The sequence below is a fragment of the Microtus pennsylvanicus genome, chromosome 5, assembly GCF_037038515.1.
Source record: "Microtus pennsylvanicus isolate mMicPen1 chromosome 5, mMicPen1.hap1, whole genome shotgun sequence".
Classification (NCBI taxonomy): domain Eukaryota; kingdom Metazoa; phylum Chordata; class Mammalia; order Rodentia; family Cricetidae; genus Microtus; species Microtus pennsylvanicus.
In genome coordinates this window covers 81,613,222-81,636,503 of record NC_134583.1, presented here as the reverse complement: position 1 = coordinate 81,636,503, position 23,282 = coordinate 81,613,222, and the positions used below count along the sequence as shown (strand labels likewise).

The 23,282-nt window shown below is 45.9% G+C and overlaps 1 protein-coding gene across 1 annotated transcript; it reads right to left on the bottom strand.

Moving 5' to 3' along the window:
- Positions 1-7,033: 7,033 nt before the first annotated feature.
- Positions 7,034-21,833, bottom strand: Scart1 (scavenger receptor family member expressed on T cells 1). The gene is made up of 13 exons (XM_075974891.1): positions 21,773-21,833; positions 21,122-21,448; positions 20,203-20,514; positions 14,823-15,137; positions 11,871-12,176; positions 11,412-11,729; positions 10,994-11,308; positions 10,602-10,916; positions 10,264-10,329; positions 9,872-10,186; positions 9,595-9,618; positions 7,790-7,930; positions 7,034-7,292 (listed from the first exon to the last, which is right to left on the bottom strand). Exons 1-13 carry the CDS (start codon positions 21,831-21,833, stop codon positions 7,111-7,113), a joined length of 2,997 nt encoding a protein of 998 aa, XP_075831006.1. The 3' UTR covers positions 7,034-7,110.
- Positions 21,834-23,282: the final 1,449 nt, after the last annotated feature.

The window sequence follows — 23,282 nt, the reverse complement described above, 5'->3', positions numbered from 1 at the left end:
TTATAAACAGAAGAGTGGATCTGTGGGAGAGTTGAGGGAGGTATTGAGAGGAATGAAGGGAGGCAAAACTGCAGTTTGGATGTATTAACAAACAATACAAAAATATAAATAAAAATATTTAAGCTGTGATATGAACTTCAACTACATCTGTTTTTTCTAGTCAATTTTCCATAAAGGGATAATACTGTGTTATAAAACTAATAACCAATCAATGGCTTCTGCAACACTGGCATAAGAAAATCTCATGTTTCAAATCAAGTGACCATGTTTGTAGCATATAAGCCTCAATGATGGAGCTAACTGGTTAATGAGGAACTGATGCTCATCCACCACTCACTGACCTGGAGCAGCAATCATCCACAGAGAAGGGGAGCCAGTTATCCCAGTGATGAGGTGTGCCAGTGTGACCATGAACCTAACAACTGATGATGCAGCTGGTGGGAACTCTGTTCTGTCTGTGGCAAAACACTTGGTGGTTAGGCTGGTGTAATGGTTGCACTCAGTCATTAACTAGTAAAAGAAAACCAGCAGGAGCTATAGGGTCAATAACTTGAGTGGCGTGGACAGCCTTGCATCTGGCTTTTCCTCTGCCCCTTGAAGCTGGCCAGCCCACTCCATCTCTGGTATGGCACAGAATACAGGTTTTGATTCCTGAAGATCAGAAGGCACAATGGGCCATTTTTTTAATTTTTATTTATTAATTTTTATTTCAGAGGTAACTGTAGGGCTGTCTCCTACTCCTCCCCAAACAGGAGAGAGGGCTCAGAAGATGACTGAGGGGAAGCTGCTCATAGAAGCTCTAGGCAAGCAAGTTCTCAAGACATTCTATGGGCTCTTGCAGAACACACACAACAATATGTCCTTAGCAATAGTACGCCCAGTACATTAAAAAAAAAAAAAGATTGACAGTACACGTAATACGTGTGTAGGAACCCCTGCTCGTCACTCCTCTGGGATGTGGTAGAATGAACATTCATCATGGAGTCAGGTGGGTCTGTCTGGGATACATCTAAGGAGAACTGTACTTGGAATACCTTGGTGTCTCCCTTCTCACATAAACTAAATGAGAACTGATCTGAAGGCAGTCTTGGACCTCCCTTGCTCAGTAGGACAGGATAGCCAAGTGTTGGCTCTTCCCTTTGCTTATCTATACAGGAGTTCCCCTTGTTGACATCCTGGAGCTTCCTAGGGGATGTTGCACATGGGGCTATTCAATGCCAGGTTTCAGTCACTGGGGACCAATTTGTTCCCTTTACATTTGATTCTTTCCTATCCATCAGTTTGGCCATAAATAACTCCTGGGACCCCATTTAGTTATGATCTCTTAAAACAAATGTGTTAATATTTTAACACACCTATATAAATCCAGTTACATGTACTAAACTCACTCCATAGCTTCAGAGAGGCAGGCATCAGATCTTGACCACACTCACTCATGAAAAGTAGAAACACAACCCCACATCCATGCTTGGCTGTCTCCAAAGACCATCCTATTTTATAGCTTTACTGGAATTTTCAATCCTTGGAATCCTTCACAGGGATACCCCTTGTGTGCCATTCAAATAGCGTGTCTACCTGTTTCATTTCATTGGGCTGGAAAGCTAGCCCACTTAGATAAAATCCTGAACTCCCTTCCACCAGATCCCTCTCCAGAGTAGTCCTTGTTCTTCCCTCTGGGTCTCGTCAACCTCCACTCAGCCCCAGATGCTCTCTGGGATTCTAGTTTTGGGCTTGTTTTTGTGTTTGTCTTGTTTTTTTTTTCAAGACAGAGTCTTATTGTGTAGTTCAGGTTGTCTTTAGCACCAGAACTTCTTAGCTTAGCCTCTGATGTGCTGGGATTATAGGTGGGTTCCACTGTACCAGACTATCCATATGGTGTGGGACAATGGTTTATATTTGTCAATTATATTTTAAATAAACACTGATTTGCCAGTAGTCAGACAGGAAGTATAGGCTGGACAACCAGACAAGAAGTAGAGGGGGGGTCAAGGAGAACAGGAGAATTCTGGGAAGAAGAGAGTCCTAGTCTGGAGTCCTTTCCCAGACACAGAAGAAGGAAGATGTGACTGCCCCGCTGAATAAGGTACTGAGCCACGTGGCTAACTCAGATAAGAATAATGGGCTAATATAAGAGTTAATAAGAAGGCTGAGCTAATGGGCCAATCAGTTTATGATTAATGTAGACCTCTGTGTGATTTCATTGGGACTTAACAATTGTGGAAACCAGGCAGGACAGAAATCTCAGACAACATCCATAAGTTTGTATTTGCTAAGGAAGCTGAGGAAAACAAGAACAAAGACATCAAAAGAGTAAGTGTGTTACGAAATCAGCAACTCCAGTGCAAGCGCTTGCCTGGTCCATGCTATTGTCGGTCTTCCCCCCACAATGTAGGGAACTCATCCTGCCATCCCCGGGACCATCACTGACCCCTAACTGTGAAGGAGCGCTCTCAGAGTCACCAGTCCCTACATTAACAGAAGTAATTCCTACTCAGAGCGATAGTTGGCTGATGGGTAGCAGTCTCATCCTAAATTGAAACATTCCATCTTGCAGGAAACTACTTAAGCCACAAGGTTAAAAAAAATCAAAATAGAGTCAGTAAGTCCCTGCAACTCATCAGATTTACAGGTCCCTCCCATCCAAGAATAAGCAAAGGCTGAAAAGAGTCATGCTGAGACAAGCCCTGCTGCAGAGAAGACTAAGACCAGACTAGCTGCCTGGAAAAAGCAAAAACTAACCCAGGTGCCCTGAAGAGGTTTAGAGCGACTGAGTCACTTGGAAAGGACAATCTCCAGCTGCTGAGGTGTCTGCAGGCTGTGCAGTGTGTTCCAAGTTCCCAAATTTCATAAGCTGACACCCATGTTGGGGTGGGCTTTGCTGTCTTTGAAAAACTTCTGCTCCTCTAACTAACCCTTCTCCCATATTCCTTTCAGTAACCCCAATAAAACCCATTTACTCAATAAGTTGGACTTTGGTGGTATCCATGTTTTTGTCTATCCTTGGCTCCCTGATGAGTGCCTATGTTGTAAAAACAATTCCTCTGAGATTACAACTGATCAAGATCAAGCATTATCAGTCAGCCCAGAAAGGAATGTCTGTTGAGACAGCCTGTCTCCCAGGGAAGTCTGTCTCACAATGGGCAATTTTAGGAAGGAGAGATTGCAGACTCCTGTACAGTCCCCCATAGCTGCTACAACTTCCTCATTCCCAGGCACCCTCACTCACCCCTATTAAAGGTTCCAACCAGCTTTTTTCCCTTGGCAGAATCCTCCATTTCCCAGGGAAGAGAAGATGTCTGTGGTGGCTTTAATGAAAATGTCCCTGAAGGCCTATAAGGAGTGGCATTTTTGGATTTTGTTCTTGTAGGAGGAAGTGTGTCACAGGGGGCAGGCTTTGAGGTTTCAGAAGCTCAAGCCAGGCCCAGTGTCACTCTCTTCCTGCTGTCTGCTGATCCAGATGTAAAACTCTTGGCTACATCTCCAGCACAATGTCTGTCTGCACGCCTCCATGCTTCCCACCATGATGATAGTGGACTAAACCTCTGAACCTATAAGCCAGCCCCAATTAATGTTTCCTTTATAAGAGTTGTCCCATGGGAAGTACACTTGAACTCATTGGCACAGGAGACCACTTCCTAAATATAACCGCAGTAGCACAGACACTAAGAGAAACAATTAATAAATGGGACCTCCTGAAACTGAAAAGCTTCTGTAAAACAAAGGACATGGTTAACGAGACAAAATGACAGCCCACAGAATGAGAAAAGATCTTCATCAACCCCACATCAGACAAAGGACTAATCTCCAAAATATACAACGAACTAAAGAAATTGGTCATTAAAAGAACACATAATCCAATTTTTAAAAAATGGGGTACATACCTAAACAGAGAACTCTCAACAGAGGAATCTAAAATGGCTGAAAGACACTTCAGGAAATGCTCAACATCCTTAGTCATCAGAGAAATGCAAATCAAAACAACTCTGAGATTCTATCTTACACCTGTAAGAATGGGCAAGATCAAAAACACTGTTGACAACTTATGCTGGAGAGGTTGTGGGGTAAAGGGAACACTTCTGCATTGCTGGTGGGAGTGAAAACTGGTACAGCCCCTTTGAATATTAGTAGAGCTATTTCTCAGAAAATTAGGAAACAACCTTCCTCAAGACCCAGTAATACCACTTTTGGGTATATACCCAAAAGATAATCAATCATACCACAAGGACATGTGTTCAACCATGTGCACAGCAGCTTTGTTTGTCATAGTCAGAACCTGGAAACAACCTAAATTTCCCTCGACCAAAGAATGAATGAGGAAAATGTGGCACATTTACACAATGGAGTACTACATAGCAGAATAATGAAATCTTGAAATTTGCAGACAAATGGATGGATCTAGAAAACATCATATTGAGTGAAGTAACCCAGACCCAGAAAGACAATTATCATATGTACTCACTCATAAGTGGTTTTTAAACCACTTTAAAGGAAACCAGCCTAAAAAATCATAATCCCAGAAAACCTAGACAACAATGAAGACTCTAAGAGAGACATACATGGATCCGGTCTACATAGGAAGTAGAAAAAGACAAGATCTCCTGAGTAAATTGGGAGCATGGGAGCATGGGGAATGTTCCGTTTCTGTAGACATTTGCAGTTGCTGTTGTATGGTTCCCACAGAAACCATCACCCTGTGCAACAGGCTCTCCCAGCCAGGATATTATCCTGCAGAACCACACTAGGCTTTATGGTTCATTTCTTAAGGATGTGTAGAGACTCTAGGGAAAAGACGGATGGGGGTTAATTAAGAATGGGGTCTGGGTGGGACTGTGAGTAGGAGGAATCTGAGTAACAGGGATGAGACCAGTTAGGGTGACCTGGGGGAGTTATATGGGGAAGGCACCTCAGACCATTTTTTGTTCTATCTTGTAAAGTTATCTAAATCAATTTAGATAATAAAATTGAAAGTTTTGAATTTAAGTCAGCCGTGGTCATTGTCCAGTGTTTATTAAGGTCAGATTTGGACCAAGGGCTGAACAAATGTGGCCTTTCTGAGTCTCCTACAAGGGGTTCTTTGTGGTTAGCCTGCAAACAGGTTAAAGGTGTGTGATTTTTTTTTTTTGGCAGGGATAATTTGGAAACCACAGTGGATGAGGGGTCAAGGTAAAACCAGAGGTCAAATCCAGTCATTGGAGGCATCCTTTGGGTTTCAGATTAACCAAACAGTCCTGGAGACTAGAATGGGTATCCCCAGACTCATAACTTTTAGAATTTGATGCCTCAGGGACCAGGGAAAGTTCCTGGAACTTTTGACGAAGTGAGTCTCCAGGTGAGATGAGGAGCATTTCTGGGATCCCTAACCAGGTGGCCTTCACAGTAGGTCCCATGAGTTAGCTTGTCCCAGTGTTTGACTGTGTTTCATGTGTGCTCTGGTTGGATGGAGTCGTTCTTCTGCAGGCCAGACTATATCAGAATGAAAGAAAGCAAAGTGAGAGAAGAGAAAGGTGGGGGCAGAGAGTGAAAGCAGAGGCTGCCTGAGAGTGACAGATGGTCTTGCCAGGCCTACTTGGGGCCTGGAGCCAGTGAGCAGAGGAGAACAAGGTAGTCATTCCAAATTTTAAAATTTCTTGTGAGATCATTATTTTTTTATTGAACAAACCTCTTTTAGACAATATATTCTGATCACACTTTCTCCCCTCCCCACTGACCCAACTCCACACCCTCTCTCTCTTTAAAAAATGAACAAGCAAAGCAAAATCAGAAACACCCCACACAAAAAAAATAGCAACCAAAATATATAAGCGAAAGATCAATAAGATAAAAAAAATGCCCAAGAAAAACATTATGAGACAAAAAGTCTCTAACAATACTATTGAGTTCATTTTGTGTTGTCTAACAACTCCTAGGTGTGGGACCTACCATAAAGTATGACTAACACACCAGTGAGAGCCCATGGGAGAAGGCTCCAGAGAATAGTGATTGCAGGCAGCCCTGGTCCGCTTCCCTGTCTCAGCCCTGGGAACCTGACTTGAGCGTGTGTGTGCTGCCACGCTCTCTGAGCTCATTCGCGGGTCAGTCCTGCTGTGTCTGGAAGATGCCGTTTTCTTGGAGTCATTCATCGCCTCTTGCTCTTACAAACTGTGGCTGTAAGTTGACTGTGCTAACTCCATTTTGGTATCTAGGTTAAATTTTGCCTTGCTGAGAAAAGTGTCAGTAAAAATGAACTTAAGGGAAACAGTTCCAGGGAGGAAACAACTCAAGGATCTGGGCTCTTGACAAAGATAGGCCTGAGCTATGTTTTCCAATTGCATATGGCTTTTGCAACTATCTACTTAGATTGTTGTGGTGAAGAAGGAATCCTGGGACTCTCCAGCCAGGATGTGGTTTTCTCGTTTATTTATAGACCCTGAGAAAGGCACTGGACTACACTTGGGCCCCTGATACCCAGGGGCAGTCACCAGCTGACTGGAATAAAGACTTTCAGTTGGCTCTTCACTATGTCTGTGTGGTCTTCTCAATAGGAGCCTCAAAATAAAACTTTCCACCTCCTCCTCAGCAAAGCTTCCTGTGCCCAGAGGGGAGGGGTTTGATGAAGACATCCCATAGGACTGAGTGTTCCAAGGTCTCTCACTCTCTGCACAAGCCAGTGGTGGATCTCTGTGTTAGTTTCCATCTATGGTAAGAGGATATTTCATTCGTGATAGCTGTGCAAGATACTTACCCATGATTATAGTAGAATGTACCACCTGAGGCTCAGAAGACAACAAGTTTTATGGTTGACTGTGAAAATAGTTCTAGGGGGGACAGACAATTAGTTCTAAGTAGAAAGAAGTTTAATGACATCAGTTTGGTAAATGGGGACGGGGAAGGCTACAGTCTCTGAGGAGGATACTACACTTTGGACAGGTTTATGGCCAGATCATCTGTTGACGATAGGGACCATCACAGTTTTCTATTTCAGCTTCAGCATCAGCGTCAGCATTCAGGCAGCAAACAGCTCTATCTATATTTAAAGGGAGAGACACCCATTTGATCCTCAGGCTACAGTAGAACCGCTTTATGAGGAAGGGTGCACTGGAACTCAGGGAACAGAGGTACACACTAGTCCACTCAATGGTACCCAGCCTCCACATCTTCCACAGGGCTGTTCTCGGGCTCCTCTGCATCATCGTAATCCTCATCCTGCACCAGGCTCTGGGATGCTGCCGACTCCTCTGCTCCTTCCTCCATAGGGACTGTTTCAATGTATTCATAGACAGCATCTGAGGACAGCTGCCCCATTGCTCCCGAACCTGCAGAGATCATACCAGAACTTTCCAAAAGAAGCACAGATAAAAGCTCAGCCACCCTCTCTGATTCCTGTGACTCTTGTGCATGATGAGAACCCAGATACAGGGAGACACCCCTGACTGCAGGTGCCCTCAATGAGATCTCTATTGCTCAGGATACACAATGCTCAAAGGTCTGGTGTAGGACGTGTAAGTGTAAGGTCCATAGCTCATCTGTGAAAGATCTCAGTCAGGACAGCACAAGCAATGGTGGGTGAGGCAATGGAGTCCATTGTGTACCTGCAGGATGTCCTCAGCACCGTGGACAAACCCAGAATCCTCCAGATCATAATAATCCAGGAATCTCCCGATATTAACTCAGCATTGGCTATCATGGAGACTTTCCAGCATTCAGGACAATAATTAGAACAGAGAGGGTGTGTGATAGCTGGAATCTCACAACGCTTCCCCTACAATTCTGTTCCACTGCCTTTGGGACACATTACCAGCTTGTTCCTTACCCATGCTGATGGCTCTGCTGTGACACCACCGAGCAGCTAGAGCCAGAAAAACTATGCCCAGGAGGCAGCTGAGGACCAGGCTGGCAATCTCAGGCAGGGTCCAGACCTCAGGAACAGGTGGTAGAGAAGCCGAAGAATTGCCTATGTAGCACAGAGACAGGTAATGAGTAAAAGTGTGTACTATGTACCTGGGCCCCCTGGGACAAGCTGATGCTCGGGCTGGAGGACATCAACCTCCCCATGAGCAACCCAGGACAGCTTGATGTCAGTGTTACATTAGCAGGTAACTGCTCATGTAAAATCATCATGTATAACCACTTCTTAAATAGAACCCCAGTAGCACAGACACTTAGAGAAACAAATAATAAATGGGACCTCTTGAAACTGAGAAGCTTCTGTAAAGCAAAGGACATGGTCAACAGGACATAACGGCTGCCTACAGAATGGGAAAAGAGCTTCACCAACCCCACATCAGACAGAGGGCTGATCTTCAGAATATACCAAGAACTCAGGAGATTAGACATCAAAAGAATAGATAATCCAATGAAAAATGGGGTCCAGACTTAAACAGAGAACTCTCAACAGAATAATCTAAAATGGATGAAAGACACTTAAGGAAATACTCAACATTTTTAGCCATCAGGGAAATGCAAAGCAAAATAACTCTGATATTCCATCTTACACCTGTAAGAATGGTCAAGATCAAAAACACTGATGACAGCTTATGCTGGAGAGGATGTGGGGTAAGGGGAACACTTCTCCATTGCTGGTGGGAGTACAAACCGGTTCAGTCAATTTGAAAATCAGTATGGCAATTTCTCAGAAAATTAGGAAACAACCTACCTTAAGACCCAGCAATACCACTTTTGAGTATATACCCAATGTCCTCAGCTATGTTCATAACAGCATTATTTGTCATAGCCAGAACCTGGAAACAACCTAAATGTCCCTCGACCCAAGTATGAATAAAGAAAATGTGGTACGTTTACACAATGGAGTACTACACCGCAGGAAAAAAAAAATAGTGACATCTTGAATTTTGCAGGCAAATGGATGCATCTAGAAAACATCATATTGAGTGAGGTAACCCAGACCCAGAAAGATAAATGATTACATTTATTATGTACTCACTCATAAGTGGCTTTTAGGCATAAAACAAAGAAAACAGCCTGCAGTTCACAAACCCAGAGAACCTAGACAACATAGAGGACCCAAAGACATACATGGACCTAATCTACACACAAAATAGAAAAAGACAAGATCTCCTGAGTAAATTGGGAGTGTGAGGATCATAGGAGAGGATAGAAGGAGGTAGGGGAGGAAGGGAGGGAGTGGAGAAAAATATATAGCTCAGTAAAGAATAAAAAGAAAAGATCATCTGTGTTAACAGGGCAAGATGCCCCAGGAAAGAGGACCCAAGTGCTCAGTCCTAGGTTGAGGAAAGGAGAAAGTCCATGTGGGGGGTTCTCATTGTCTTTCCCTCTGCTCTGGTATGGACATGCTGTCCAGTAGGATACAGCCTCCTCTGACAAAACCACATAGTCTGTAAGTTAAAGGCTCCTAGAAGGGGCTGCTTATGACCAGGAGTTTGTTCCCCCATGTTTTCCCATCCAGCAGGCACAGGAGAGATGGGCAGTCTCCATCACAGACTGGGAGATCATCCCCACGGATTTATATCTGACACAAAGTGTGCCCATGGCATGTGGTCTCGGCGGTTCTCAAGAAAGGTCAGGAAAGGGTGCCTTTGCAGGCTGTCCAGGTAATGATGGATGAGCAGAGGGAAGGATTAACAAAGAGTCACTTACCTGAAGCCACGGTCCCAGAGATGTCTGCAAAAGAAATGCAGGTTGGGGAATTACCAACCACCTTCAACGACACAGATGGACCCATACTTTGTGGGTGGCAGCCACCAGGTGAGCATGAGCTATATAGGACGGAGGGTGGCAATCTGTCCCTGGAGCACTAATGGTACCCTAAATGTTGGGGTCCTGTGCTCAAGGATTTGTCTGAGCAGAATAAGGGTAGAAAATAGCCAGAAATATCAATCTTTCTCTTCCCACCATTGTGTGCTGCCTCACTCACCTAGGCAGCGTACGCCAGCATCCTCCTTGTGGGAGCAGTCTCCATAGCCCCATGGTTCCGCCTGGCAGGCTCCCAGAGATGTCTCAGTGCCTCGGCATCTCACTTCATCTAGCCATACAGGCCCTGAACCAGGCCCAAAGGCAGCATTGTGCAAGGTAGCTATGGCCGGGCCACAGCCCAGCTGCCGGCACACAACTTCTGCATCTGCCAGGTCCCAGGAGTCATCGCACACTGTGCCCCAAGAATCTGCATGCCAGAATTCTACTCGTCCAGAGCAGCCATCCTCACCCCCAAACACGCGAAGCGCACCTTCCTCTGGAAAGGGGTCAACAATCAGTGCATGATGCTTTCCGGCTGATGAGTTCTTGGGAGACTTGTGGAGGAAGAGTTACCTGGGCAGTTAAGTGTTGATGAGCAATTGGGAACCTGCCCCATATCCTGAGAAACTTCAGTCTTTTCTGTGTGGAAATTAAGAATGTCATAAGTTCAGGAACCTAAAATCTAGGAACTACTTTCTTTCCCTCATGCTGTCTCCCCATAACTAGAGGGAGAAAAAAACTCTCTAGGTCTCAAAGGAGAGCCACAAAGCCTGAGAATTCCACACACTATTCCCCCTCTGAACCGTCTTTACGAGAAACAGGAAGCAACAGGATCCTGAGCTGAGTCTCTACGATCCACACCCCACCCAGAGCCCCAGTGAGCCCCCTTGGAAATGCACAACACAGCTCACCTGTACACACCAGCCAGGCCTCCTCTCCGCTGAGGCAAGAATGCCTGTTCCAGGGCTCCGAGGGGCATTGCCACAAGGATCTGTCATGCTTGTCTCTGCACTGAATGGACTTCAGCCAGACAGTCTCAAGTGTAGACGAGCTCCTTGGCCTGGCCAGCAGCTGCCCTTGGGACCCACAGCCCATTTGTCCACACAGAACCCTCAGGGAGGCAGCATTCAAGGACTGGCACACGCCACCCCAGGTCCCATTGTAGAAAACTTCCAGGCGTCCTGTGCATGCCTGGCTGTGTCCTTTCAGCCTTATATCAGTGAATTCTGCAGACAGAGGGCTCAGTCAGCCAGGCAGAATTGGGGAGGACTGGGGTGCGTCAAGCTGGACCTGTAGCACCCACCTGAACAGACCACGCCTGCGTCCTCCTTGTGCCCACAGTCCTGTTGGCCCCAGCCTCCTGACGGGCACTCCCAGAGAGCAGCCTCCTCACCCAGGCAGCCCAGTTCGTCCATCCAGATGCGCCCAGTACCTGCTCCAAAATGGGCAGCCCCGGGGGCACTGAGGGCATAGCCACAGCCCAGCTGCCTGCAGACGACGTGGGCATCGCGCAGGTCCCAAGCATCATCGCATACAGTGCCCCATGTGCCCTGATAGAACACTTCAACACGCCCAGCACAGCGGCCCTTACCCTCTGCCAACCGTATGCGCAAGCTCCCTGCAGAGAGGAGAGACCCAGTCAGGGCACACTGGACTACATGAGCAAACCAGGAACCCAGGGTGGGGGAGGGAGGGAGATGACACCCCACACTCACACTCACCTGAGCATACCACGCCCGCATCCTGCAAAGTCCCCGCAGTCACCAGCTGAGACACGGACACATTGCACCGGGTCAGGTGGGTCTCAGAGCCCAAGCACCGCACCAGGCTCAGCCCCACAGGGACTGTCTTGTGGCCTGGTGCTGGAGCGTCATAGGCTCGCTGTGCCTCACCGCATCCCAGCTGTCGGCACACCACAGCAGCATCACGCAGGTCCCAGGCGCTGTCCAGCACACGCCCCCACACACCATCCAGGAAGATTTCCACTCGTCCATCGCAATGGCTCTGTCCATCCCTCAGCCGCAGGGCATCCTGGAGACCTGACAGAGAGAAACTCTGAAGGGCAGAGGACCAGTGCATCGAAGAGTCTCGCCTATCCTCATCCTCCCAACCCTTTCCCGCCTCTCTCCATCAGTCCTGCTTACCTTCTCCTTCACAGTCTCATGACTGCCTGAACTCACCTGAGCAGATAACGGAGGCTGGGTTTTCCACGGTGCATGCCTGGGCCCCTAGCGTGCTTGCTGGGCAGCTCAGCAAGTGGGGCTCTGTCCCTGAACAGCGAAACACATCTGTCCAGATAGGTTCCCTCACATTTCCAAAGTGGCCTCCGTGGGGTATGGCCACTGCACGGCCACAGTTGAGCTGTTGGCAGAGCACCATGGCGTCTGCTAAATCCCAGTGGGCAGCACAGAGGGGCAACCAGTTCTCCTTTACCCGAAGCTCCACACGGCCCTCACAGCGGCCGCTGCCATTGACCAGCCGGAACTCTAAGGGAGAGTTGGAATCAGTGAAATTCCACATCCCAGAGCTGCGGACACCCATGTTCAGTGTGCACAGGACACGTGCAAACTGGGCACACACAGACTAAGCAGGAGAGTATCTTTGCAGAGTGCTGCTATTCAAGGTAGGCTAAGTAGCTCCTGAGCCCCGGCCCTACACAACTCCATCCCCTCCTCCTCAAACCCCCACATCCCCAATACCTCTACCCTTCCTATCTCAGGGATCATGCTAGGGAAACTAGAAGCATCAAATTTCTTGAAATTGAATATGGGACATCTCTAGTGTGATGATGCCTTCAACGTTGGCTACACACAGCAAGTATGAACACTAGGCAATTAAGTGGCCTGGATACAGTGTAACACAACAGAGAACTAACCTACAGAATAAGAGAAGAATAGTTTTTTCTGATCACTAAAGGAAATCTCTCTGTGTTGCCTCAATAACCACTTTACCTATGAAAAGACGTTCAGAAGCAACATACCACACAATCCTAAGCACGCGGTCTTTAATCTGCTCCATGAAACCATGAAAAGAACTGTAAAATGTGAGGACTATGGGCAATGTCTCTGTAAACTGAATCTCAACAACCTGTAGGAATGATGAAATGGACCAAAAAGAAAAATGTGTGGCCCAAGGATATTTCTGCAGGATTTAAGGGTGGACATGAGCAGAACAGAAGAAGCAAGGAACATAATGATAGACCCACTGATATTATCCCAAATGAACAGTGCCCTGGAGATCTATGGGGTACCCCTAAGCAGATAAGCATGTCTACAAAGAATGTACTGAAAAGAAAAGGATAGAACCAATCTCAGTTTTTTTTTTAAAAAAAAAATCCTGAATTTCATTCAGTATCTAAAGCTACACATGCAATAAGAGGCTTCCTAGGAAAACCAAGAATAGAATGGCCACACAGGTCAATAATTCCACTTCCAGTCATCTAGCCAAAGACACTCAAAAGAGCATGTGGAAGAGACAAAGGCACTTATGTGTTTATTTCAGCACTATCCACAGTGGGACATGGAGTTGACCTAGGTATCCCTTAAAGAGTGACTTGGGGGGGGGGGGCTGGAGAGATGGCTCAGAGGTTAAGAGCATTGCCTGCTCTTCCAAAGGTCCTGAGTTCAATTCCCGGCAACCACACGGTGGCTCACAGCCATCTGTAATGAGGTCTGGTGCCCTCTTCCGACCTGCACACAGACAGAATATTGTATACATAATAAATAAATAAATATAAAAGAAAGAGTGACTCGGTAAGGAAAGCATAGTGTGTGATAATGTGAATAGCTTTGGGCCCCATAGACACATGCCTTTGAATGCTTGCCCATAGGAAGTGGCACTATTCAGAGGTGTGGCCTTGTTGATGTAGCTATGACCTTGTTGGAGGAAGTGTGTCACTGTGGGGGTAGGTTTTGAGGTCTCCTATGCTCAAGCTACTCCCAACGACACAGTTGACTTCCTGTTGCCTGGGGATCAAGATATAGAACTCTCAGCTCCTTCTCCAGCACCATGTCTGCCTGCATGCTGCCATGTCCCACCATAATAATGGACTAAACTTTGAAGCTGTAAGCCACCCCCAGTTAAATATTTTCCTCTATAGGAGTTACCATAGCCATGCCGTCATAGCAATAGAAACTCTAAGACAGTGTTATGAACAAGATGATAGGTATCTCCGCCACTGAAAAGACTGAACTCTGCCATTTGGAGGAATATACACAGGAAAGAAGACATTAAGCAAAATAAATCAGTCACCAGGTGACACAAAACACAAGTTCTCATCTTCATGAGGAAGATGCTGATAGAACAACAGGACAGAATCACATATGGTTACCAGAGCCAAGAAGGGAGGGTTGGGGAGTTGAGGGAGAACGGTTAAATGTGTCATGGAACAACCAGACTTATAATGCTCTCTAATGTGGCTGACCACAACTTGTGGAATATTTCAAAATAGTTAGAGGATAAGGTGTTGAATGTTCTCAACAAAAAAAGTCACGTCTGAGATGACAGATATGCCAGTTACCCAGACCTGACCAGTGCACATTATAACATGAATTTCCATGTCAGACTGCACCCCTTAAATACAGACACTAAGTACATGTTAATTAAACACAGGAAATATTTTACACATAGTACACACAGAATACACATCTTAAAAGATAAATTGCACAAGACCTACATTGAGGATAGCAGACCTCCTTGGACTTGTAAAGCTTTAGATGTGACACCAAAGAACAAGACAGGCAGAAAACTGGTTGGAATGAAGCAAAGCTGAGTTGTGTATACAAACGGGCCTCATCACCAGGGAAACAACACACATGGCTGGGCTGAGAGCCATGTATTACTAAGGCCTGCCACAGAGAATATGCGGAACCATCAGTACTACCCCCAAACTACCCCCTGTTCTGAGATCTGTGACAGAGCTGTGCAGTCATTTCCCCAAAGGTGAAAAAGGAAAGCAGACACATGAGAGGAGAGAAACGTGGAAAAGAGACCATGGAAATTCTAGGACAGGAGAGAACACAAGCCCTGAGCACCCGCCCACAGCTATCCATCCACGGTCATCAAGTCCATCACTCAGACTACTGATCCTGCTAACACAACCCAACACCCTTCTAGGTTGTGAACAGACTCACTTTCCCCTGAGCAGGTTAATGCAGCATCTCGATCATGGCCACACTGGTGTCCAGGCTCCCTCTGGCAATGGAACAGCAGTGATTCATTGCCCACACAGCGAAAGGCCTCTGTCCACACTGGCCCTGATCCATGGCCAAATTGGGAACTCTCGAGTATGGATACAGCAGTGCCACACCCCAGCTCCTGACAAACCACCTGGGCCATGGGCAGGTCCAGGTCATCATAGCAGACAGAGCCCCAGGTAAGTCCTCGAAGAACCTCCAGGCGTCCTTCACAGGGGTGTGTGCCACCCAGCAGCCGAGCCTCCACGTGACCTGAAGACAAACACTAAATGAAGCAAATGAGGTCAAGGCAGGGTTCCTGCAGGTCACTGGAGTGAAGTGATGCCTGCCACCCAGTCCCCCAGTGAGGAATGGTAGAGGAGGACAGGGACAGTGGCCCACAAGGCAACTTCTGAGGGTCTACACAAGGATGTTGAAACTGCCCCTCATACCTCACTTGGAAACTGGAACCCACACAGATTTTGACCATAAATATTCTCTTAGTATTTTTGCTTCTAGAGAGACATGGGCCCCATGTCATCACAAGCAAGACAAATAAATGGGCTCTACCCCAATAGCTCCTCAAACCCAGAGTGCAGACTAGACATGAGCTATGGGCAGAACACACGGTGCAACGACACTATCCAAGGACATCCCTGGACCACCCTGAATCATCTCAGTAGTAATGGTGACAAACTCTTCAATGGAGAGAATTCTATTGACTCTGTGCTTGGAGACAGATAGATAAATCTCCTTTGTTCATCTCGTGATATCCAACATCTAGACTAAAATGCTCAGGGTGAAGCATCCCTACCTCTGCACACTACCTGTTACATTGGTTGGAAGATACCAGTGTCTCTGCCTCCTATTTAGAGTCATATCACTCTAATTTAGAGTGGTAGTGCCCTGGGGCCTGAGACCATAAGCACCCTGAGTGTCTGCCCTACATCAGGGCATTCATCCATCACTCATAGCAGGAACTCATCCACTGTGCCAGGGCCCAGAGAGCACCATCAGTCTGATGCCTCCAGCAGTCAGAGCAAAACAGCTCCAGATATGAGAAGGTCAAGGATCCTCCACCTAACAAGGTCACAGAGGCTGCAGCTATTAAGTCCAGAACCACGCAGGACAGCAAGAACCTTTCTCTACCTCAAACAGAAACTCTGTCTGAACACCTGAGCACTTCTAAGATCAGTATAGCATTAACAGACAGACTTAGCAATTTCATCTCCAAACCTGAATACTTGTCCTATGTATAGCCATCAGGGATGCATAACTCCCTATGGAAACATCCCTGCCTACCAGGTAGCCACACAAGAAAGTCCATACAATGAGGTTGGTATAAAAACTAATGACCAAATGAGTAAGTAGATATGACGCCACCATTTCCAACATGGCACATATGTCTACTTAATGGTGAGGCATTATGAACAATTGAATGTCAGGAGGAAACACAATACACCCTGATGAACTTTGCCCTGTGAGTTTGCGTCTGGTTTTCTGCAAAGAAATCTCTCAATAAATCCACACCATTTGGTTTCACACATTTGATTCTAACAGGTGGAGTATGCAATGATCTCCATTTCCTTCTTTTGAACTGATTCATTTGTGTACAAGGAATAGATAATGAACTTCAATGGTGCTGACAGGTCTCAGCAAATAAAAAGGTGTATCCAGAACTTTCTGCATAAGTTGCAGCAGAAACTAATAAAAATTTAAGTCAAAAAAATTTAAGGTTTCTTAGTAAAACTATTAAGAAGACCAGGATAGAGCTGCAAGATAGTGTCTTCTATAAATGACATAGAAGCTGTACCCAAGAGATCACAAAAATAAGACTACCGAAAGAATACCTAAAAATGACAACACCAACTGACATGCCAACATGGATGGGGAAATTCTCTTGGGCTTCACCCATAGAACAAGAACTACAGGCACTTGTTGGTTGATGGGAGAGAGAGAATCAGTTCTCAACAGAAACTAGACTCCTGCTAGGCCAGCCAGTCCCAAGAATCAGCCCTGAACACATGAGCAACACTAATGATCTCAACGGGGTGTGGTTATAAACTGATATGCATATATTTAACAATTATAATTAGGAAATAGGAAATCAGGAGTTTGAGAAGGAGTGGAAGGGACATGATGAATAGAAAGGAAGGGAAAGAATTATATAAATACAGAACTCATACATAAAATTCTCAAAAAAAATTACAAAGAATACTAGGGTGTGTGCCAATAAAATAATTAGCCTTAGTGTCAGGCAGGCAATTCCCACCTCTCTTCTTGTTCTCCGTTACCATCTCTTCATTCTCACTGTGCTCGCTAGTTTTACATCAACTTGACACAAGCTAGAGTCCTCAAAGAGAAAGGTTTCAGCTGAGGAAATGCCCCCATAAGATTTGGCTGTGGCAAGCCTGGTGAGCATTTTCTTAATTATTGATTGATGTGGGAGGGCCCAGGTCATTGTGGGTGGGGCCATCCCTGGGCTGATAGCCCTGGTTTCTATAATAAAGCAGGCTGAGCCAGCCACTGGGAGCAAGCCAGTAAGCAACACCTCTCCACAGCCTCTGTATCAATTCCTGCTTCCAGGTTCCTGACCCTGCTTGAATAGGAACTGCTATTGATAATAAACTGTTATATGGAACTGTGAGTGAAAGAACGCCTTCTCTTCCCAAGTTACTTTTGATCGTGATGTTTTATCACAGCGATAGCAACCCTAAGACACTTTGGCATCTGGCTCTCAGGTTCCCATCCTCGCAACTGAACTCCGTTCAGTAGAAACTCCAACTCTTGGTAGAGTCCCTAGGTCCTCTAATTCTACAGTCACTGTCTTTCCAGATACATCCATTGTCCTACTGCAGCCCACCTGCAGGATCCACTCCTCTAACCACACTACCAACCCCCTGGGGTCCTCACAGCTTGTGTGGGCAGGATCCCCCTCGCTCTTCCCAAATCATCTCTAGTCCTCTCAGCACCACCTGACCTGAAGAAGCACTCTCTACCAAGGGACCTGCAGTCACTACACTTTCCTAAGATCCAGAAGGAACAGCAAAAACCAATGAATGGAGCACACACCAATGAAGACAAAATCAGAAAACAAACCCTAGAATCAACTCATTCATCAACTCCAGATGCCTATACCCCAGCACAGAAATTCAAACATGAACAAGAAACTTCATGCTTCCAAGGAGGCCAGTTACTGCATTAAAGTAAGCCAACAAAAATACAATATAGCTGAAGCATATGACAGGAACTTCAAGTAGCAACTGCAAATATGTCCAAGGACCTTCAAGAAGTTATGAATAAATTCCTGAATGAAGGCCATGAAAACACACACAAAAAAACAGTTGAGTGAAATAATGAAAAGAGTTCAAGACAAGGAAGTAAAAATAAACTCACTAAAGAAACCCCAAACTTAAATAAAATTGGGACTTAAAAATTTAGGAAACCAAACAAAAACTTCAAAGGGAAGCCTCACCAATGGAGTTCAAGATGTGAAAAGAGAATTTCAGGTCTCAAAGATAGATAGATATGGACACCTCGGTCAAAGAAAGTGTTAAATCTTTTTTTTAAAAAATGAAAACTAAATAGAAGAGCTGGGGAAGAACATAAAGCACTCATTAAAGAAAAAAATCCACCCAGAGAACATTACAACTCTAAATATTTATATACACAAAATAAAAAAGGAACCCAAGTTCACAAAAGAAACAGTACCACAACTAAAATCACATATTGATGCCCACACATTGAAACGGGGTGATTTCAATAACCTACTATCACCAATAGGCAGGTCATCCAAACGAATCCTGAACAGAGAAATGTTAGAGTTAAACAATTTCATAAAAATGTACCTCATAGACATCTGGGTAAACTAGTGATGCAACCACTCCATGGTATGGGAAGGCTTTATTGCAGATGTGAGAGAGAGAACAGTCAGAAGAATCCGGGAGAGTCCACAGCAGAGAGAGAAGGTAGACTGGACATGGCCAGGGCTATTCTCAAGAGGAGGGAGAGTCGCAGGGGTTAGACAACAGAGAAAACAGTGACAATGGCAGGGGCAGAGCACAGAGAGACGAGTCAGAAGAGGTGGGCTGTAAGAAAGAGTGACTGCGGAAAGAAACTGGCCAGAGGCTGACGTGGGAGCTTTGAAATGTATAGCAAACACTTGTGAGTAGGGACTGAGGGGGCCTGGAGACCAGCATGGACCTTGATTACCTGATGGGTACCTCGGTATATGTTAACTGGAGAGCCATATGCCCATTTTGCCTGAGGAAAGGAGAATGACTTCTTTTGGTAGACAGAATACAACTTTGTAAGTTCCAGAGGAATGCTGGCTTTTATCTAACCACCAGAAATCCTCCAATAGTTCAAGTTGAGCCCATTTCTGGATATTTGGGCTGCCTTTTGGAGTTCGGGAGATTGGAGTTTTCTTTGGGCCTGACAACATATACAGAACATTTCGCCCCAGCACAAAAGAATATATTTTCTTTTCAGCAGCTCATTGGCCTTTCTCCAAAACTTACTACATACTAGGGCACAAAGCAAGTCTCAACAGATATTAAAAAAATTGAAATAAAACTTTGTATCCTATCTGACCATTATGAATCATGACTTAAATATCAGCAACAATAGAAGCAAAAAAGTACACAAATTCATGGAAATTGAGCAACTCACTGCTGAATGAAAAAAAATGGGTCAAGATAAAAATCAATAAGAGAATTTTAGAATTGAATAAAAGCAAAAACACAACATACTCAAACCTATAGGATACAATGAAGGCAAGTTCATAGCACTTAGTGTCCACACTAAAAAACTGGAGAGATAGCATGTTGTAACTCAGTGACACACCTACAAGCTGTAGAAAACAACAAGAAATAACACACAAAAAAGAAATAGCCAAACTTAGGGTTGAAATTAACAAAATAGAAACAAACAAGCAAACAAAAAACATCAGAAATAATCAATATGAAAAGTTGATTCTTTGAGAAAAAAAGTAAAATTAACAAACCTTGGGCAAAATTAACTATATGAAATAAAAGAAAATCCAAATTAATAAAATTAGAGATGAAAAAGAGAACATTACAATAGATACCAAGGAGATTCAGAGTCCATCAGCTCCAAGGTCCAAACTGGAAAGAAATTCTGGGCAGAGTAGCACCAACAACAGATTTGCTCCCAGATGGATCTCCCAACAGCTCCTGGTAGCGGTGTGGAATGGTGTCGACCATGACGTAACTAAGATTCCGTTGACCTTGTACTGTGGGACAGATGCCTGATCCTATTTCCTCATATGGAGACACCCACTTTCCACACTGACACACTCATCATAGGGCATTCCTACCTGTGCACACCACCTGGGTGTAAGATACAAGGTCACACTGCTCCGCAAAGTTCACATTGATCTTGCAGAAGGAAGTGTTAGGCTCTGTGCCTTGGCAAGACACGAACTTCTGGTCTTGACTTCCAGCCCCTGCTCCTTGGTGAGCTCTGGACCACTGCAGAGCGGTGCCGCACGCCAGGTCTCTGCACAGGACACTTGCCTCTTCCTTCTGCAGGTCACACTTCAGGATGGGGACAGACCCACTCAACAACTCGGGAGACCCAGCACATGGACTGGCACCTCCGGCCAGTATGACTTGCTGAACGCTTGCACCTGGTGGCACAGGAGAAAAACCCACTCCTAGAAGCCACTGCCAAGAGAGCATGATCAGGGTCTGCAGGCTGGCATTTTTAGTTTGAAGCAAGTGCACAGGAGCCCTGGTGGTGTTGCTAACTTTTACTGCTACCGCAGAAGAACAGGCAAACAGAGCCCATCCTCCCAGAATACTATCGCAGACAGGGCGTGCACGGGAGAGGCGGTAACTCACAGGAGAGCTTGAGACAGGGCTCGTTCCTCACAACCTGTCCTGTCTCCCTGACTTAAGTTGTGTCTGCTGCAGTAACAGTGTACAGGGACCCAGAGGTGTTCCCTGAGGTAATCTAGGCACATCCGTGATATTCAGAGCCAATGGCTGACTTAAAAAAAAATACAGGAAAAAAATTATTGAGAAGGGGAACAAGGAGAGTGAAAACTGGTTTTCTTTAGAACAGAGAAGGTAAGCTTCACTCATGATCTCTCACCATGGGACTCTCTGGGGGCAAGAGGCTCCCACCTGACCACACCCCTCCTCGCCTGGACACTTACCTCAGTGCCTCTAGCTCCAAGGCAGGAAAGGAGCCCAGGGGAGACTAGGAATTTGAGTAGCCCCTGTCTGACTCACCTGCGCAGTTAATTGACACCACACACTGGCACTTGCAGTCACTGAGGGGCCCCCAGGTCCCTAGAGAACAATTCCAGAGGGTGGCCTCCTCACCGCTACAGTTGGTACCATACAGCCAGGGTGCCTTCATCTCTTCAGGCCTCAGGATATACTGGTAGGTAGAGCGTGCGTGACTGCAGCCAAGCTGTCTGCAGGTCGCAGAAGCTTCCTGCATGCCCCAGTGGTCAGCACACACGAGGCCTTGATGCCCGCCATGCTCCACTTGCAGACGGCCATCACATTGGTCTGTACCATCTATGAGATTCAGGGCATCCTCCCCAGTCAGTCCTTCCGGGATAAGACGTGAGTCAGATGGAGAAAACACTGGGTGGGGATTTCATTCCAAGTTCTCCTTGACTAGAAAACTCACTCATCATCACTGTCTACCAGTGACTCCCTCCTTTTTTAGATTCCCTCACTATGAATATTCTGAATTATCACAGAATCATCACAGAATCAAGATGGTTGTTTTAGCAAAACAGAAACTAGCAGAAACTAACGCAAAGAAATAAGGCATCAGGCATCACCAGCACTACGCTACCGCTGACCTCCGTTGCCAATATTTTACACACCTGCGTCCCTGACAAGTGGTAAACAGCAGTGTCCACTCACCAGTAGGGAGGGTCCAGCAGGTCAGCAATAGGGGAAACAGAGCCAGAGAGGATCCTGCCATTCTGGACCTCAGGCAGGGTCAGCTCCCCAAACTGATAGAGGTGCTTGTTCTGCCTCCGGGCAAAAGGTGGGCTCTAATCTCCAGGGGTGCTGTTCTAGAGCCAGAGCCTGTAATCACCCTGGGAGCCTCCCCTACATCAGAGCTGCCATCTGTAAGCCAACGAAGGCTTTCTCTCACTGTGCCACACCAGTAGTGTGCTTCCTGCAGCTGGAACCCAGCGTAACCCCAGGTGGAAGGGGGGCAAAAAGCCTCCCAGCAAGTTCTCAATGGCTGTGCCTCATGAAACTGGAGTCAAGCAAGACAGTAAGTATCTTTCCCTCCCTCAAATAGAAGATCTGGACAAGGACTGGGATCTTTCCAAGATTGGTTAATTATTAGTAAATAGACTTAAAAATTTCATCATGTCACATTTTTCTCCCTCTCTGGGAGCTTCTCTTAGGGCCCCTGCGAGTTCACCCCACCAGAGGTCACAGAAATGCCTACATATCCAGCTAACAAAAAAAGGTTATTTGTAAACTTGCCAACTGCATGAAAGAAGCTGGAGCCACCGCCAACAAGGTGCTCAGGAGGTTTGTGGAGCTTCTGGGTGGGAAAGATTGAGAAGTATGAGGAGGGAGACAGGCAAGAGAAGTAAAGTGGATGTCCACTCCCAGGAAGGAGACAGGACCCAGCCATGTGGAGACAGACAAGAGGCCAACCCTCTTCTAACCGGGAATCCTCAGCAAAACCTCAGGCTTTTGTCTGAGCTATCATATCCTGGTCACCAACTCCCATCCTACATGCCATTGTCCTAACGTCACATTTAACAATGCTTAATAGCCCAGGAAAATTGGGACCAACACTCTTGGAAGAACCTCTGTGAACCAGGCAGTTCATTCGCCCACAACACGAAAGGTTCTGTTCTCTGCTGTAACACCATCTGAGGGTCAATGTTATAACTGAATGCCAGAAGAAGCCAAGCTCTGCCAGGACTTCATGTGGGCCCATGCTTATAAGACAACAGATACTAACACAAACGTGCAAGCTGGTCCACAGGGCACAGGGAGAGGACACCAGGAAACACACTTCCCAGACAGGTTGTGTGGGAGAGGAGAGGAGATGTCTTTTCCATAGAGTTCTCATTCAGTGAGAAGATCGCACACAGGGGTCATTAGTGGGAAGATACAGACAGAGTGTGACCATGGATTGGTCTCAGGAGAATTGTAGTCCAAGAATACTCTGGCCATGGAGGATGGGATTCTGAATAAATATGACCACAAGTGATCTGAAAATATTGGATTGCGTTGGCCACCATTCATATTCCAGTGTGTGCTGGACAAAAGACATGGTAGACAGACAAATTCTAAAGCCTCGGATGTATCAACAGGCCACTGAGCTTGGAAAGGCCATGCCTAGAGGCTGCAAGAAGGTCAACACCAGGCCATATTAGGAGTCAGCCTCTCCTCCAAA